The sequence below is a fragment of the Desmodus rotundus genome, chromosome 6 (assembly GCF_022682495.2).
Source record: "Desmodus rotundus isolate HL8 chromosome 6, HLdesRot8A.1, whole genome shotgun sequence".
NCBI classification, from domain to species: Eukaryota; Metazoa; Chordata; class Mammalia; order Chiroptera; family Phyllostomidae; genus Desmodus; species Desmodus rotundus.
The window spans coordinates 1,058,603-1,074,069 of record NC_071392.1 but is presented as its reverse complement, the minus strand read 5'-3'; the positions used below and the strand labels follow the sequence as shown (position 1 = coordinate 1,074,069).

The 15,467-nt window shown below is 58.8% G+C and overlaps 1 protein-coding gene across 4 annotated transcripts; it reads right to left on the bottom strand.

The window, feature by feature from the left end:
• Positions 1-1,757: 1,757 nt before the first annotated feature.
• UPP1 (uridine phosphorylase 1) lies at positions 1,758-14,615 on the bottom strand. Of its 4 annotated transcripts, none has more exons than XM_045197413.3 (9): positions 14,380-14,614; positions 10,545-10,647; positions 10,145-10,208; positions 6,303-6,420; positions 4,822-4,980; positions 3,980-4,094; positions 2,946-3,155; positions 2,603-2,749; positions 1,758-1,959 (listed from the first exon to the last, which is right to left on the bottom strand). In XM_045197413.3, the coding sequence occupies exons 3-9, from the start codon at positions 10,186-10,188 to the stop codon at positions 1,820-1,822; spliced, it is 933 nt and encodes a 310-aa protein (XP_045053348.2). In that variant the 5' UTR covers positions 10,189-10,208; positions 10,545-10,647; positions 14,380-14,614; the 3' UTR covers positions 1,758-1,819. The 4 variants fall into 4 exon arrangements, with proteins under 4 accessions (XP_045053348.2, XP_071077739.1, XP_045053347.2 ...); XM_071221638.1 differs by lacking the exon at positions 14,380-14,614 and adding an exon at positions 10,859-10,877; XM_045197412.3 differs by lacking the exon at positions 10,545-10,647 and having other exon boundaries at positions 14,380-14,613.
• Positions 14,616-15,467: the final 852 nt, after the last annotated feature.

Below are 15,467 nucleotides of genomic sequence, written 5' to 3'. Positions count from 1 at the left end.
CCCACCCCAGGACTCCTCCCCCCAATTACAGAGTGCTGGGTGGTGGTTAGCTGGGCGGGGTGGGGGGGGGGCAGGACGTTCCTGCACCGACCTCCTGGAGGGCATCACCAGAACAAAAGCTGTGGTGACACAGTTGACCCCGCTTCCCCAAATCCAGCGTGATTCACCCAGCAGAGCGAACCCAACACTGTCCCTAATTCTCCTGACTCGCTCAAGCAGTGGGAGGAGCAAGCCACCGTCAAGCGGTCCTGCTCAGGGGTCACTGTCATCGTCGGGCATGGAGGGGGATGCGGGGTTGCCGTGCGGGGTGAGGGACGGCCGTCTTAAGGAACCCAGGGAGCACATGTTTGGGGACTTTTCCCAGGTCACCCCCAGCATCGCCCTAGTAACCAAACTAAACCCAACTGAGTTCAGCTCTCATGACAGACGTGATTGTTATTATCCCGTCAGAACAAGCTTTGTCCAGAGGGTGCTGCCTGCGTGGGACGCTGTCTGGTCCCCACAGTCATCACACACCCTGCCTTCATGATGAGGGAGGGGCCGCTGACTCAGGAGCAGCACCTGTCGGACATGGCATGCCCTCCCATGTGTGGCCAGTAGGGGGCAGCACAGGCCCACTTGAGAGCCCCAGCATCCCTGGAAGCCATCCTGGCAGGCAACTCCCTGCGCCCTGCCCAGAGGAGGGTGTCAGAGCCCAGGATGGAGGAGAAGGCAGCTGAGGGACCCAGCCCCTCTCTGGGTTGGAGCAGCCTCTTCAGTTTAAAGGACATCAATGCCCACGGTCTGTGTCCTCTCCGCCTCGTCAGGGTCCTCTCAGGAAGCAGCGGGGACCCCAGGGGCCACACTTGCCTGGGAGGGGTGTGAGGGGCTCCCCCAGGTCGGGCTGGGACCTGGCAGCCCCGCACACAGACCCCACCCTCCAGGGTTCTTCCTACCGGTCAGCCTGCTGTTGGGGTGCAGCAGACATCCATGGGGGGGCAGGGCGCTAGGGCAGAACTGGAGGGGACTTGCTCTCCCCCAACAGCCTCCAGGCCTGAGGACAGGTGGGGCTCCTCCTCAGCATCCAGACGGACGCGCTCCGTGCTAGGGCTCAGCACCCGGACCTGCCTGCTTCTGACCCTCAGCTCAGGGTGAATCCCAGAGTCCCTAGGAAGAGGCCTTCTGAGGAACGCAGGGACCACACCTGTTGCTCCAGGGTCCCGACACTTCCCTGCCCCCCAGGTCACACAGCTAACTACCCCGGCTGAGCAGCGGGAGGCGGCCCCAGCACCCACCCAGGGAGCACAGGATCCAATACCGGAGCACGGCCACGTTGACCTAGATGTCTGCGGGCCTCCGGCAGACACGCCCAAGGTGGATCATTCCAATCCACCGCTCCAGGGCCCGCCCCAGACCCACCTGGCAGCAGGGTGGAGAGCAGACGGGGTCACGGCAGTGTTATTGGGCTGATGCAGAAGGTTCCGGAGACGTGGCTGTTTGCAATTTGGGAACTGTGTAGACAGTTGACCCTGGCCCACCGGGGAAGGGGCAATGACCACCTGTGCAGTTGGAAACCTGTAGCTACAGCCCGCCCCCCACGCCGGCTCCCAAACACCAGGGACCTTGAACAATGTGGGTCTGAACCACACGGGGAATCACTGGAAAACTCCGTGTCTGCGTGGACCGCGCAGCTCGAGCCCGCGTAGCTCAAGCCCGCGTAGCTCAAGCCCGCGTGCTCGGCCATTCCCCGACTCGTACACAGTGTGCAGGGTCACAGCGGGGATCTGGACGGGACTTTATTTGCAGCCAAGGGGATGCTCATCGCCGAGACGCGGGGACTTCAGGCCAGCGTGAGCCGCTTCTTGATGAAGTGGCCGACCAGCCTCTGCGGCCGCTGCTGGTACCCGGCCAGCACCTCATGGGGGCTGCAGATCTGGTCCCCCTGCAGGCGGTCGAGTAAGGTGACACACACCACGGCCGCTGCAAAGAGCAAAGGCCACATCGACACAGGGCACTGGGCTCCTCGCTTAGCTCACTGCAAGGGGGCAAGGCCACCACGGTGACCGGCAGGTGTGGGGTGGACGGGGATCACACCTAGGCCTGGGGCCCTGCTCCTCCGGCCACCCTGCCCGCTCCTTATTCTCTGTCCCTTTGCTTTCAAGAGTCCCAGGCACATCCCAGGACCAGCCCCGGGCCTGCACCACCTTGAAAGGCAAGTGGCGGTGACGAGGAGGCATGAATCCTGGACGGCAGAGCTGGCCCTTCCTTGCAGGGTGGCAGGAAGGGACGTGAGGTGGACAAGCCCAACGTAGGTCCAGACTGGAAAACCAGGCCCATCTCAGGGCCGCAGGCAACCTTGTTGCCACAAACCCTGAGCGGAGTCAGGGGGCCTTCCTGTCACCTTCCTCAGCCCACTTGGTGGCACGCGAGTCTTGCAGAGACACTGAGAATTGGCAATTGGCCACGTGACGGTCAAAGGTAGTCTGAGCACAGGGGTGCACTACGCCACCCCGTCCCAAGCAGGCCTTGGGGACAGGGTGGGCGCCCGGCAGGACCGGGAGAGGGTGCCGAGGTTGGCCAGCAGGGCAGGAGAAGGGAGTGGGGCGGCCCCGTGCCCACCTACCTGGGAGGCCGCAGGCGCTGCACATGGCAGCAAAGACGGACGACTCCATCTCGATGTTGCGGACGCCAGCCGCGTGGGCTGCCCGCAGGTACTCCTGCTTGTCCTGCTCCGTGTAGCAGCACAGAGCGCCGTCCAGGCGGCCTTGGCCTAGGGACACAAGGAGGGGGCCCACGCTGACGCAGCTGTGCTACCCACCAGGACGCAGGGATGCTTTCGACCCCTCCAGCCCACCTCCCGGGAACCCGGACCGCCCGCTCCCAAGCAGGCAGTACAACCAGTGGGGAAGCACTGGTGAGGCAGGAGGCAGGGAAGCCCAGCCCGCAGGGCACCGGCCGCCCATCACCTTCGTAGAAGTCCAAGGTGCACATGGTGTTGCCCACGACCGTGGGGAACTCGCTCAGGTCCGCGGAGCACTGCGCCAGCTCCTGCACCAGCCGCGTGTCCAGGACAGTGCTGCGCACGACCCGCTTCCCCAGCACCACCTGCTCGAACTCCGGCTTGAAGCAGGCGTCCACCGCCTGCTGGGTGATGACCACGGAGCCGGGCTCCAGGCCTGAAGGAGGAAGAGGCATCACAGCCGCTCCGAGTGGACGGAGGGTGCGGCAGCACGTGGGGCAGAACGACCCACCTGGCACCGAAATGCTGCGGCAGCAGTAACACGCTAAAGCGGGGGGAAGGGCCCATCCCCCCCTCAAATCCCTGACAGTACCGGTAATTAAGGCCCACGCATTGCCTTAATTACCGCTAAGAAAGCGTGTAAGAGAAAGGTGCAAAGAAGTAGACACGGCCAGAAACCTCCCCTCCTGAGCCACGTGTCTCCCACTCAGCTCCACTTTCACCGGTGGGGCACGCCAGCACCCCAGTGCGTTTCGCCTGCCCGTTTCCGGCCTGCCCATTTTGGAAGATTTCAAGCAGACACAGAAGTGGACAAGAACCGCAGGACGAGCCCCCGAGCCTGGCCACGGCTCCCCAACTCCTGACCGTTTCCTCCAGGGCTGACGCATTCTCACCCCAATTTGCACTCCCTCTCCCCCTCCCCCTCCCCCCTGGACTTTCTTGCAGGGTTTCCCGTAAGGCACTTCAGACCCTTGTGGGAGGTGGGTGGGGAGTGACGGGGAAAGGTCAACGGCAGAGAGGGAGCGACAAGGACGGGAGAGGAAGCCTGCACACAAGTGGCTCAGGGTGTGCGAGCAGCCGTGTGGCCGTGTGGCCGAGGGCCATCGCTGTGGGTCGGGCGTGTGCGGGTGGACAACCCCTTCCCACACCTCCTGCTGCCAGGTCCAGGAGCTCTGGTGCCCATGCCCACCTGCCCACCCTCCACAGGAAGCTGAGTGCTTTCCCCCACCAAGCCGCATGCAGAGGCCGCCTGCCCCTCACCTATGCCGCCGGACGTGCCGATGCGGATGACGGTGACGCCGGAGCAGCGCGCGTGGTGCAGGAGCTTGAGGAGTTCATGCAGCATGATGGCGATGGAAGGGATGCCCATCCCATGCTGGCCCAGGAGAGACGCAGCGTTACGGCCCTCGGCCCCCACGTGTGTTCTGTGGGCACTCCCACCTGTGGTCCCCGAGGATGCACCTCAACACAAAGGCTTAGAAACTAGGGCACTTCCGGCCCCAGCTGGTGTGGCTCAGTGGACTGAGCACTGGCCTGAGAACCAAAGTGTCACCAGTTCGATTCCCAGTCGGGGCACATGCCTGCGTTTCAGGCCAGGTCCCCAGTAGGGGGCGCAAGAGAGGCAACCACACACTGATGTTTCTCTCCCTCCCTTTCGCCTTCCCCTCTCTATAAATAAATAAAATAATATAAAAAACTAGGACACTTTGGGAAGCATGAAAGCTCGCCAGCCCCAGGTGCACTGGGCTGGCTTTTCTCTCTCAGCCACACTAAGTGCTGATCACCCACTAAGTGCTGATCACCCAGCGATGGGCCCCAGGCTCGGTTGGCTCAGTGGCTCAGTTGGCTTGGTTCTGCCTTGTCCCTTCTGTGTCTCATCCCCGTGTCCCTGCAACCCACCTCCCACCCTTCCAGGTCCACCTCCACCATCAGGACACCCCCAGTGCCACCACACAAGCAGGCACTGCTCCTGAGGCAGGGACACTCCGACTCTCCCCAGGTGCTCCCAGCCCCACGGGGTGCCCAGGTGGTGAGGGGCCAGGACCCTGCCTGGGGGCCAGGGCCTGCAGAGCCCAGGGCGGTTGCCCGGGGGCAGCACTCACGCTGACAGACAGCACGGGGCCTGCTTTGAACATGGCATAGCGGTCTGTCCCCGAGCAGATGTTGGGGCAGTCCTCCCCTGGGCGGTCGAGGCCGAGCTCCGAGGCCACATATTTGATGAAGGTTTTCATCCGGGAGGGGCTGCCCCCCACACACACGAACTGTGGACATGGACAGCAGGGTCCGTCAGTGCAGGGGCCACACACGCCTGCAGAGCAGGGCCCTGCAACACATGCCTGGAACTTGCTAGAAACGCCAGTCCCCTGGCCCTCCCAGAACAGACCGTGTCTGGGAGGCCTCCTGCTGATTTGGTGCTCCCTGGAGTTGGGGGGTCCTGGCTCCTGAAACTCCCATGTGGGGTGGGGGGCTCTGGCACAGCACAGCCACAGGCCACAGCTCACAGGGACACAGACCCGGCCGCTGTGGGAAGCCAGTCTGGGCTCCACGCCCGCCAGCCTCCGTCCAGCATGGGGCCAGCAGCTCACTGTCCTGGAGGGGCCGGGTGTGGAGTAAGGTGGCTCGGGCTTCTCACTGCGACCAGTGCCCCACAGCCCACCTGCAAAACGGGCTCCTGCTCCCACCTCTCACCCGGCCACCCGAGCACCCAATGGCCAAGGCGAGGAAAGTGGCAGCCGCGGGGGCGGGGGAACTGAAAGCTTCCATCTGCAAGGCAGTGTCTCTAAAAACGCACTTTTCATTTTGTTTTACACAAGAAAAGCTAGTAAGCAAGCACGCCAGTTCCAAGGAGTTGGCTGATGGAAGAACTGTCCGTCTCTAAGGCAGAAAAATTACACTCCATGGGAGACCAGACACAGAATAAACGGGGAACAGATGGGGAGGGCCGGGAGAGAAAGCACAGGAGCGAGTGTGTGAGCGAGCACGGCGCCGACCCGGCAGAACTCTGCTGTTGGACGGTGCTTCCCGCAGCAGCAACGCAGTCCCGCGTCACTGGCGTGCTCAGTTGTGAGTTCCAGGATGAGCCCGCATTCGCCCGCGGGGATTAGACACTTTCAGAGGCCTGAGCGAGGACCAGTCAGAGCTGAGAAGCTGAGACTTTGTAGGGAAAATGGCCTGGAGGCTTCGTTCGAGGCCATGAAGGACTCAGTACCAGCGTGCATCTCACACACTCACACTCACACTCACAATCACTCACACCCACACACACGATGCAATCACTCTGAGTGCCCCGCTCCCCGCCCCCTTTTCTCCCTTCTCTCGCTCGCTGAGGCAGTGGGAGACTCCCTTCCATCGGCTCCCTGAGACACTCGGCAGGTGGGAAGGTGGAGGGGCCAACATGGCGGCACTTCCGAGAGTTTTCTTTTACCCACTAGTTCCTACCCTTGGACAGTGACAGCTGGGGAAAGTCCACGACACCTATCCCTTCGTGACCCTGCGCTCTGCCACCTCGGCCCTCTGCGAGGGGGTCGCAACTCGTGCCACTGACCGGGGGACAGGCCCCCAGAGTCAAAGCACGGCTCCTTACCTTCACGTCCCCAAACATGGCCGGGAGGTCGTGCGTGCTGGTGCTGAGGCTGAAGTGGTAGAGAATGTCTTCCTTCATCCTGGCCAGGTTTGGATTGCAAAGCTGGACGACGTGGTCACTGTCCCAAACCAGGAGGGCAGAAGGTTAGCAGAGCACCGGCGTCCGGTGGCCGCCATGGTGACGAGGTGCCCTGCGTCAGGGGGGATGCCTGGGGCACATACAGGGAAGGACAGACCCCCTCTGCGAGGCTCCCTCCCCTCTCTGTGTCCTTCCCTCCCCCTCCCCTCGCCCAGGGCCCGTCTGGGGGGAGGATCAGAAACGACTCGAGGAACCCAAACAGGACAAGACCAAAAGGCTCGGTCACATAGAAAGAGCACGTCCAGTCGCTGCCCAACTCAAGTTCACCGGCACATAAACTTGACCTTATTTTTAAAATAACACATTCACCATGGACTGCCATGGAAGGAAGACATTGCCAGACACCAAGTATTTTTGGCTTTGCAACCATTTCAGCTTTGCCACAGCCACTGAGCTCGGCCACCGTCGTGTGAAAGGGACCACGGACAACACGGAGATGAGTGTGGTGGTCCCAACAACACGGGGCTCACAGAACAAATGCCTAGCTCTACAGTGTGTCTTCACCTGCGAAGCCCCTTAGAGCAAACCCTAACCATGCCTCCTTCCGCTCCATGCCTTCCTGCCACCCACAGACAGGGGTGCTCCCCAAACCCAGAGCAGGAGGAGGCAGTGGTGGGCCCCTGGCTGCAGCCCGGACCAGGGCTTTCCTTCTCTCCCTGCTGCGTCTGGCTTCGGGCCCAGAACCCTCTGATGACAGAAAGGCACTCCAGGGAGGAAGGTCTCCGCAGCCCGTGACCCGGAAATCCCGCTACAGGGCTTCCCGAGGGCCGGCCCCCACGTCCTGGCCCATGTAACCACGGCAACCGAGTGCCTGGCACAGAGCGTGCCACCATCACGTCTGGGACAGGCATCCCTGGGACTTGGCCCTGGGCACTGGCCTCTTCCTGCGAATCCAAGTGTCCGGAGGGTCGTCCAGTATTTCAGCTCTCACTGAAAATGCGGGAGGACTCTCAGTAACTAAGACAGCAGTTACTGCCCACACTGAATACCTGCTCCACACGGGTCACTCAGCATATTTGTGTAATGAATGCAATCACTCTAATCATCCCCAGTAACAAAGCCCTGGAGGCCTGACCGGGTCTCACTTGTCTGTGAATCCCCTCCGAAGCCCCACAACACCCAGCCCCACAACACCGGCCCAGCGGCCCCGCCTGCTTCACCAACGTCCTGCTGTGCCTCCAGCAGGCTTGGGCATCGACAGCGCACAACCAGGCTCCCGCTCCCGTGCCCCCTCCCCGCTCCTTGCAGGGCGTCCAACGAACTCACATATGAACACTTTCAAAAGGCTGACTTATTGGGAGTCAAGAAGTCCTTTATGTTTTTTCCGTAAAATAAAAGACACATTTTTCACTTTCACCAATAGCCCTTTTGATTTGGGTAGGTTGAGTATGTTAGGTATCTCCCGCTATTGGCTTCTAGTGGGGAGAGGCCAGAGGTGCTGCTAAACATCTTCCAATTCATGAGACAGCCCCACAGCAGAGAATTATTTGGCCCAAATGTCAACAGGACCAGGAAACTTCGCAAACCACTTCTGGCACATTTGATCAGTCACAGCACCTTCTCCACACACTGCACAAATCGTTTTTTCTGCATTTCAGTTGCGTTTTTACCTTCTTTTTAATAATAAAGCATAATACGCCAAAAATGTTGCATGTTTTCTTCCATCTTCAACATTAAAATGGCTACACAAATTTTGATAATTTTTTTTAATGCACGCTGATATGGCAGCTGCCACAATACCATCTAACGAAACTGTTTCTGATGAAGTTAAAGACAACTAGAGCCATCATAGTAGGAGAAACAACGTGACTTTTTGGCCAACCCAGTACAAAGCTGAGCACAAAATACTAGAGAGACAGCTCCTTTTACCAAGGGGGACGTGCTGGCTGATGGCCACAGGCAAGGGCTGGGCTCCAGACACCTGGAGACTCAAACTGGCCATCCCAGCAGGTGCTGGCTGTACCTGGGCGGAGGGGCCGAGAGCCTCACTCAGGGCGGACAGCCAGCCAGTTGCCCCAAGGCCCGGGGCCACAGCTGTCTGGCGCAGCCCCTGCCCAGGCTCCCTGGGTTTCCAGACCAGGCATGTATCTCTCCTGGGGCAGGGAGGCCTCTTTCACAGGACCAAGCCCAGGCTCGTGTATAACTAGGATGATCCCTGATCTTGAGGCCAGGCAGCAATTCTGACATCACAGCACGGCCTCAAGACCCTTCAGTGACCACGGCTGCTCCCGTGGTCCCGTCCCTGGGAGGGAGACCTCAGGATGTTGCGCTCACCCAGTCTCAACAGAGGGGCCACCAGCAACCAGCAGAACCAACGCAGCAGGGTGTGACTACACTTCACGGTCACACGTTGCGAAACAGAAAACCTTCCTCTTCTCTTTGATTCCAGGAACAGAAGGAGGCAATAGGGCGTAACTGACGACCGGCAGGCAACGATGTTAAAATACTGGGTGGGCCGAAAAGGTGTTTGGGTGCTTTTCCCAACAACGGTTCTAGTAGCACTTAGGTGCCTTTAACTTCATTCGAACAATTCTGTTAGATTGCATTGTGACAGCTGTCACATCAGCGTGCATTTAAAAAAACTTGTCAAAAATTTTTGTTCAGTTTTTGTGTAACCCTTTTAATATTGAAGATGGAAGAAAATAAGCAACATTTTCAGCATTGTATGCTTTATTTCAAAAAAAGGTAAAAACGCAACTTAAACACAAAAAAAAGATCTGTGCAGCGTATGGAGAAGGTGCTGTGACTGATGGGATGTGTCAGAAGTGGTTTGTGACGTTTCCTGCTGGAGATTTCTCGCTGGATGATGCTCCGTGGTCGGGTAGACCAGGTGAAGTCGATAGCGATCAAATGCAGACACTAATTGAGAACGATCAACGTTCTACCACGCGGGAGAGAGCCGACATACCCAAAATATCCAAGTCAATAAAAAATTCACGAAAATGAAAAACGGGTCTTTTATTTTACGGAAAAAACGTCACGGACTTTTTGGCCTGCCCATGAAGTGGACCGTACCACGATCCACCGGGATGTGCGCACACCTGTACTTTAGAAGATTTCACAGTGACAAGTGAGAGATGCGTTACTTGGGGACGGTTTCTTCAGTCCCCCCACAAAATCAAGTGACTTTATTTGGCATTGTTGTCTCACGGCACTGAATTAACAGGGACTGAGCCCCTACTTTAAATGTGAGACACGGAATGAGTGAAAACTGGACGATTCCAGGTAATCAGCGGGGAGGGCAAAGGGCTCCAGACCCTCCTACAAACAAGGGAGGGGGCACCGTCTTAGGGCAGGCCAGAGCGGCAGCTTGGCAGATTCAAAGTCCAAGCAGGAATCGGGATTAAAACAAGAAATTCGTGCTTTTCCAGCAAATAAACAGAAAGGAGAATCACAAAGGAGAATTATGAAACGGTGCAGAGAAATGAGGGAAGTATTGAAGGTTCAGGACCAAGAAAGAGCAGGGGGAAGCAGGGACAGAGTTTCGGGAGAGTGTCTGGCTGTGGGATAAACCCCCGGGTCCCCCTAGACCGCGCCTCCAGAAGGCTGAGCCCAGGCCGGGCCAGACCAGGTCTGCAGCCCACTGAGGGGCCCCCACCGGGTTGCTCTCCCCTGGGACTGTCCAGAGAATCGGTGTGTTCACATAGTCAGTTCTGATGAAGAAACCACAGCCACCCGGAAACCCAGCCATGCGGGAGCCTCACCTGCCACGCTCCTGTTCCTCGGGGCCGGCCCCTGACAGGGCCATCTCTCACCCGCGGCAGGACCCTGGGAGAAGCAGCACAGGGCAGTGTTAACCTGCGGACTGAGGCCTGTGAAAACCTTAGGTCAATTCAACGTGGTGAGGTCAGGGCGCCACGGAGCCTGGGAGAGGCTGAGAGGGGACCTGAGGAGGCAGAGACAGGACCTCCTGATCGGCCGTGGCTTCCAGCCTCACCGGCTGCTTGACGCCGGTGGTCCTTCCTGCTCTCGTTTCGGGACCCTGACATTTGCGGAGGGCATCAGCACCCCCTCAGGCCAGCGGCCCCTTGTTGAAGTGGTTTAACAACAGAGAGCCGCCAGAGGATCCAAGGTCACTCGGACCAGCAGCAAAGCCGTGCTAACCTGTGGAAGATGACCTTGACCCAACAGACCACACCTCGCTGCCCTGTCCTCCAAGGACGTCAACAGTCTTCCACCAGACCTCAACTCAGGGCAACTCGGGGACCTGCCACGGAAGGACGAGAAGGACCTGAGGCTGGGTGACCCGGTCCTCTGCCCCGCCTCCATCCCAACGCCAGAGGGAGGGACATAGCGCAGGGACTGTACAGGGCCCAGCCACCAAGCACTGGCCTCAGACCAGGTCTCCGTGTGACGGACAGGAGCCGAGCTCATGCAGGGAACCTGGTTGGCAGAGCCCCAGTCCCTGAGCACCTCGCCTTGCAGCTGCACGGCTCCCAGTTCCCCCAGCCTGGCAGGAAGGACACAGCTCTGAGACAGGGGTGTGACGCCAGGGCCACCCAATGCCCAGGCAGTAAATCCAGTGAGCGGAGTCCCATGGAGCGGCCAGGCCCATCACATGCGGGTCAGGTTCCCAACCGGGGAGCTCCCCAGCCACCTGCCAGAAACCAGGGCCCCCAGGCTAACCCCTAAAGGCCCCATAGTGGAGAAAGGGATTGATAACCGTGGTCACCACAGTTAAACACGGGCCACTTTCAGCCAACTCTGGGAGCCAGAGAAGACTACGAGGTGGGCTGGGAGGAAGCACTCTGCTGCAGCATCTGCCAGCCCCTCTCAGCCTAGCTGGGTCCCCCCCTTGTCTGCCCGCACCCCCTGCTGGGGGGACCCACCTTGCTCGCTCTGCCCCTGGGGCTGCCCTGCCTGCCCCCAGGTCCAGCTTGTTAAAACAAAAACATAAACAAAAACCCTAAGTCGGTTTTTGTTGTCTTGACAGACAAGAAAAAATTCTGAGATGTTCTCAGCTAAAACCACAGTAGCCAAAGAGCAAGAGAACAGCCAGCCTGGTGACCAGCAGGGACCAGCGCTGACAAAAGCCCGCTCCCATGGCTGGGTGTCTGTTGGGATTCAGGATTAATTTCCAGGTGGCTCTGTGATGACCCAAAAGAGAGACCAGCCAGGCACCACTAGACCCAGGAGACCCTGCTTCTTATTTTCAGGGGGACTTCAGGGACTATGCTGGGCCCGCATCCAAATTAGCCTGCTCTTCCTCTCCCTTACCCTGCCCCAACCTCTCAGTCTCTTGCTCCTGTAAATCCTTCCAGAATCCATCCCATCTCCCCCCACCCCAACCCTGCCCATGTGCGGAAAACGCTTGCAGAACTCCAGGACGAAGGGCATGCCTTTCCCTCCCGGCCTGCTCCGGGGTTCAGGCCCCAGGCCCAAGACCACTCTCTGTTTTGTGCTAGCGAATGCCTGATAAACCCTTTCTTTTACAGCAGGCTTTCAGCCATGGGAGCTGAAATGTTTTGTTTACTTTAATCACCCATTAAAGTGAAAATCAGAGAGGCAGATTACTTTGTATAAATAGCTTAATATTGTCAGCGAACATGGTGTCCAGCCTAAGAGAAAGTCTTACCAGAGTTTGAGCCAAACTAAGGTCAGTTGCAGGAAGTAAAATCTCAACGGACCGAGAAAATGCTCCAGAGAGCAGCAGTTTGCAGCTGATTTTACACACCGGACTCGAGGAGGAGAAGGGAGGGTGGGGCGGTTACGTGAAGACCACTGCGGTAGGCTAAGGGGGAGAAAGCAAAGCGGGCAAAGCTCCGGAATGGGATACAAAGTGAAAGACACATACTTCTTTCACGTGGTGAGCACAGGGTAGTTACCATTTACAGCACAGAGACCCGGTGTGGGGGGCGGGGTGGGGGTGGACGAGACAACCAGCAGGGAGTCTCTCAGTCTCCCTCCTGGGCCCTGGGGGTCTGAGAAGGAGGAGGACTGGGGTCTCAAAGGCGTGTTATCATAGATGCAGGAAGGCCAGGGAGAGGCTCGGTGAAGCCACAGGCCGAGGAAGTGACTACCCGCCATGAGTCCCCTTCAGTCAGGAATTCGTGTGATCTGACCGTCTGTCCGTGTGGCTATTCTAGGCCTCTGGGTGTGTGAGGCCCCTACGCAGGCCTCCCTGGGGCTCCTCAGGCTCAGCCTGTGGCGCCTTTTCATCCACGGCATGCAAACATTTATAAGATTTTGAATGAACCTATTTTAAAAAATGAGTGTGTGTGAGTGTGTAAAAGAGAAGAGAGAGTGGGGCCGAGTGTTTGCCTTCAGGGAGGAGAAGCTGCACATTTCACTGGTACATACTTAATTGGTGTTTTTTGTTTGTTTTTCCTGGGGTATTTTTTTCCAATAACCTTTTATGAGTATTAACTTTACGATCAGTAAAGAGAAAAAAATTCCACTTGGACAAAGGACAACAGAGAAAAGTTAATTTATCTTTTTTTAACTGAAATGTGCTAAATGTGGCAGAACTCGAAACAATTGATAGGGGACCCGAGAGCTGGAAAATTCTACGTTAAGTAATAAGCTTAGTAAGTCAACGCACGTAAAAGCTACTGTTCGGGGAACTGAAGGTGGGACCCACCCCGACTCCCGGAGACCGTGAACGGTTCCACCTTCGTGCCTCAGAGGGCGGCAAGCAATTCAAGACGGTGCCTGAGCCTTGTGCTCCCGGGTGAGACGCCCACCGCCCAGGGTACAGATGACCAAATGCGGCAGCTTTTATCTGATTAACTTTGTCCCTGAATCCCAAACCCCTCACCTACACTTTCTTCTCCTTATAAAAAGGGTTGGCTTAAGTGGAATTTAAGGTGGTCTGTTAGGGTACAAAAACTCGCGTCTTCTCAGATCGCAGGCCATCTGAAAAAAGTGCCCATAAAGATTCAGTCCCTGTGTCTGCTTATTGGGTCTGGTGGGAACAGGAAGGCCAGCTCCTCCACTCGCGTACTTTGTGCCGACAAAGCTGTGCCGAGTGGAAGACGCCTGCGACCCAGAGGCTTGTGCACGGAGAGGTCCACTCGGCCTCAGCAGGGGGAAAGTCACGGGCGTGGCTGAGGCCTGGGGCGGGCCCAATGCCAACGACCCTGAACAGTGAAAGGCAGGGACTCTGGGAGGGATGAGCAGGGCGTGGAAACCTGAGTAAGACGCGGTTTCAATTCAAGGAAATCACAAGTCTTTTTAAAGCCAAGCTCACAGCCAATGAATGGAACCAAAGGTCTCTTTCAAATGCAGACAGTAGCAGGAAGGGGGTTGATGAGACAGCAGCAGGAAGTCAGGGCAGGGGTGGGTGAGCAAGGACGGAATCACTAGGCTGGGGGGGGGGGCAGTGCGCAGAACAAGAGGTCACAGCTACAGGTACAGGTGGCCCAAGACAGGGGGTCCTGGGAGGCTGCCGGCCTGAGAGCCTGAGTCACCTAGCCAAACCCTGAGCTGGGAGGGAGAGATGTGGGGACAGCCAGTGCGGCAGCCCCAAGGCTCCCCTCTCCCAGGTCCAAGGCCAGCCCGCCACATACAGGGATCGTAAAAGGACCCACTCCTGGTGCAAATTACATCTGTGTCATATAATTTATGGCAGTAAAGTTTCTCTGTCGAGCTGCCAGTATCTTTTGCTGTTGATGCTGCCAAATATTGGAGCTCTGCAGGTGCGCCTGCCTAACCACTATCCAAAATGCAACTTCACTCCCCGCGTGAAAGGGGGAGTTCTCCGCGTTCCGCACCCCCTCTCCAGTCCGCCAGGATTTGGAAAGCGCGGGGTGGGGGGCTCCGCCTCAACAGATAGAACCTGGGCAGGGACCCACACCGTCGCTGCGAGCAGGGTGGGGGGAGACGCTAAGAAGCCCACCCTCCCCGCGCGCCCTCTCCCTTTCCAAGCAGCCCCTCCCCGACCTGCTCCCAGCTCCTCCTTCCAGCAAGGGCCAGGGCCCACGCCAGCCTTTCACCTCACCTGCAGGTCCCCGGCTCCCGAAAGTAGGGCCCCCGCGAGGGCACAGCAGCCACTACACCTGCCGCTCCAGCCGCGCGCGCCGCTGCCGCCGGCTACAAACACCCGGAGGAAACGGCGGGTCTGGGAGTGAGGGGTGCGCGGGGCCTGGGGCTGCGCTCCGGACCGGCCGCCGGGAGGTAACCGTGAGCTAGCAACCGAGAATTTTGGCTCCGAGTCCTGGGCCAGCCGGCCCCGCCCCCGGCCGCGCCCCCGCCTCCCCGCCCACCCCACCCTCTGAAAAACCCGGCCCAGCCCGGTTACTCATTGTTTTCCTCCTCATCTGGGGGCAGGGATGCTGGGGGGAGACTGCCCACCCATAGCCACCTCCGGGGCGGGGCCCTGGTCGGTCGGGAGGTGCCCTGCCCCCAGCGAGGGACAGGCGGAGCTAAAGTGCCGAGGTGGCCCCGGCCCAGGGCGGGTCCGGATCCGGGGCTGGGCGGTGCCCGCTGCCCTCCCGGCTCGCTAGGGCCTCAGGATCCCGTGGGGGGCGTGTTTCCGGGACCTTCCCGTCCCGGAGCCCGGGAGCCGGGAGAGCCGAGGCCGAGGCCGCAGGAGAGGAAGTGACTCACCCATTCAGTCACCGGCTGAGACGCAGAGCTGCTGGATACTCGCTGCCCGGCACGTCCCCCCAGGGGGACACGCAGGGGCAGGAGGGCGCCCTGCAGAGGCTCTGGGGAAGGGGGCGCTGAGGACTCACTTTCATTTCCAAGAGGCTGCTTATGAACGGGAATATCAAATGCTGAAGACTTATTCGTCAAGTTAAAACTTTTTAAATATATGACAGACTGGAAAACAAAATTGAATCTCGCCATTTTTAAACCACACCTGGAAACCCAAGTCCCCAGCAGGAATGCTCAGGGGGCAGCTGCTACCCGCACAAAAGCTGAGAACAAGAGCCCCAGCCCCAAACCAGCTGGGCCACCAGGAGGGGGAGCCCCCCGAGGGCCCCACACAGCCTCAGCCACCTGGCCAAGGCCCACCACAAGCAAGAGTGACCCCACCCCTGTGTCACCAGCCAGAACCCGGGCGAACTCCACACTATTCCAAGC

What these genes read in the sequence shown, in the direction of transcription:
- UPP1 (XM_045197413.3), bottom strand. Translation starts at nt 10,188, where the DNA reads ATGGCCCTGTCAGGGGCCGGCCCCGAGGAACAGGAGCGTGGCAG. An exon ending in GCCCCGTGCTGTCTGTCAGC is followed by an intron (nt 4,095 to 4,821) that starts GTGAGTGCTGCC and finishes CTCCTGGGCCAG; the next exon opens with CATGGGATGGGCATCCCTTC. An exon ending in CAGCGCCTGCGGCCTCCCAG is followed by an intron (nt 1,960 to 2,602) that starts GTAGGTGGGCAC and finishes TGCTCTTTGCAG; the next exon opens with CGGCCGTGGTGTGTGTCACC.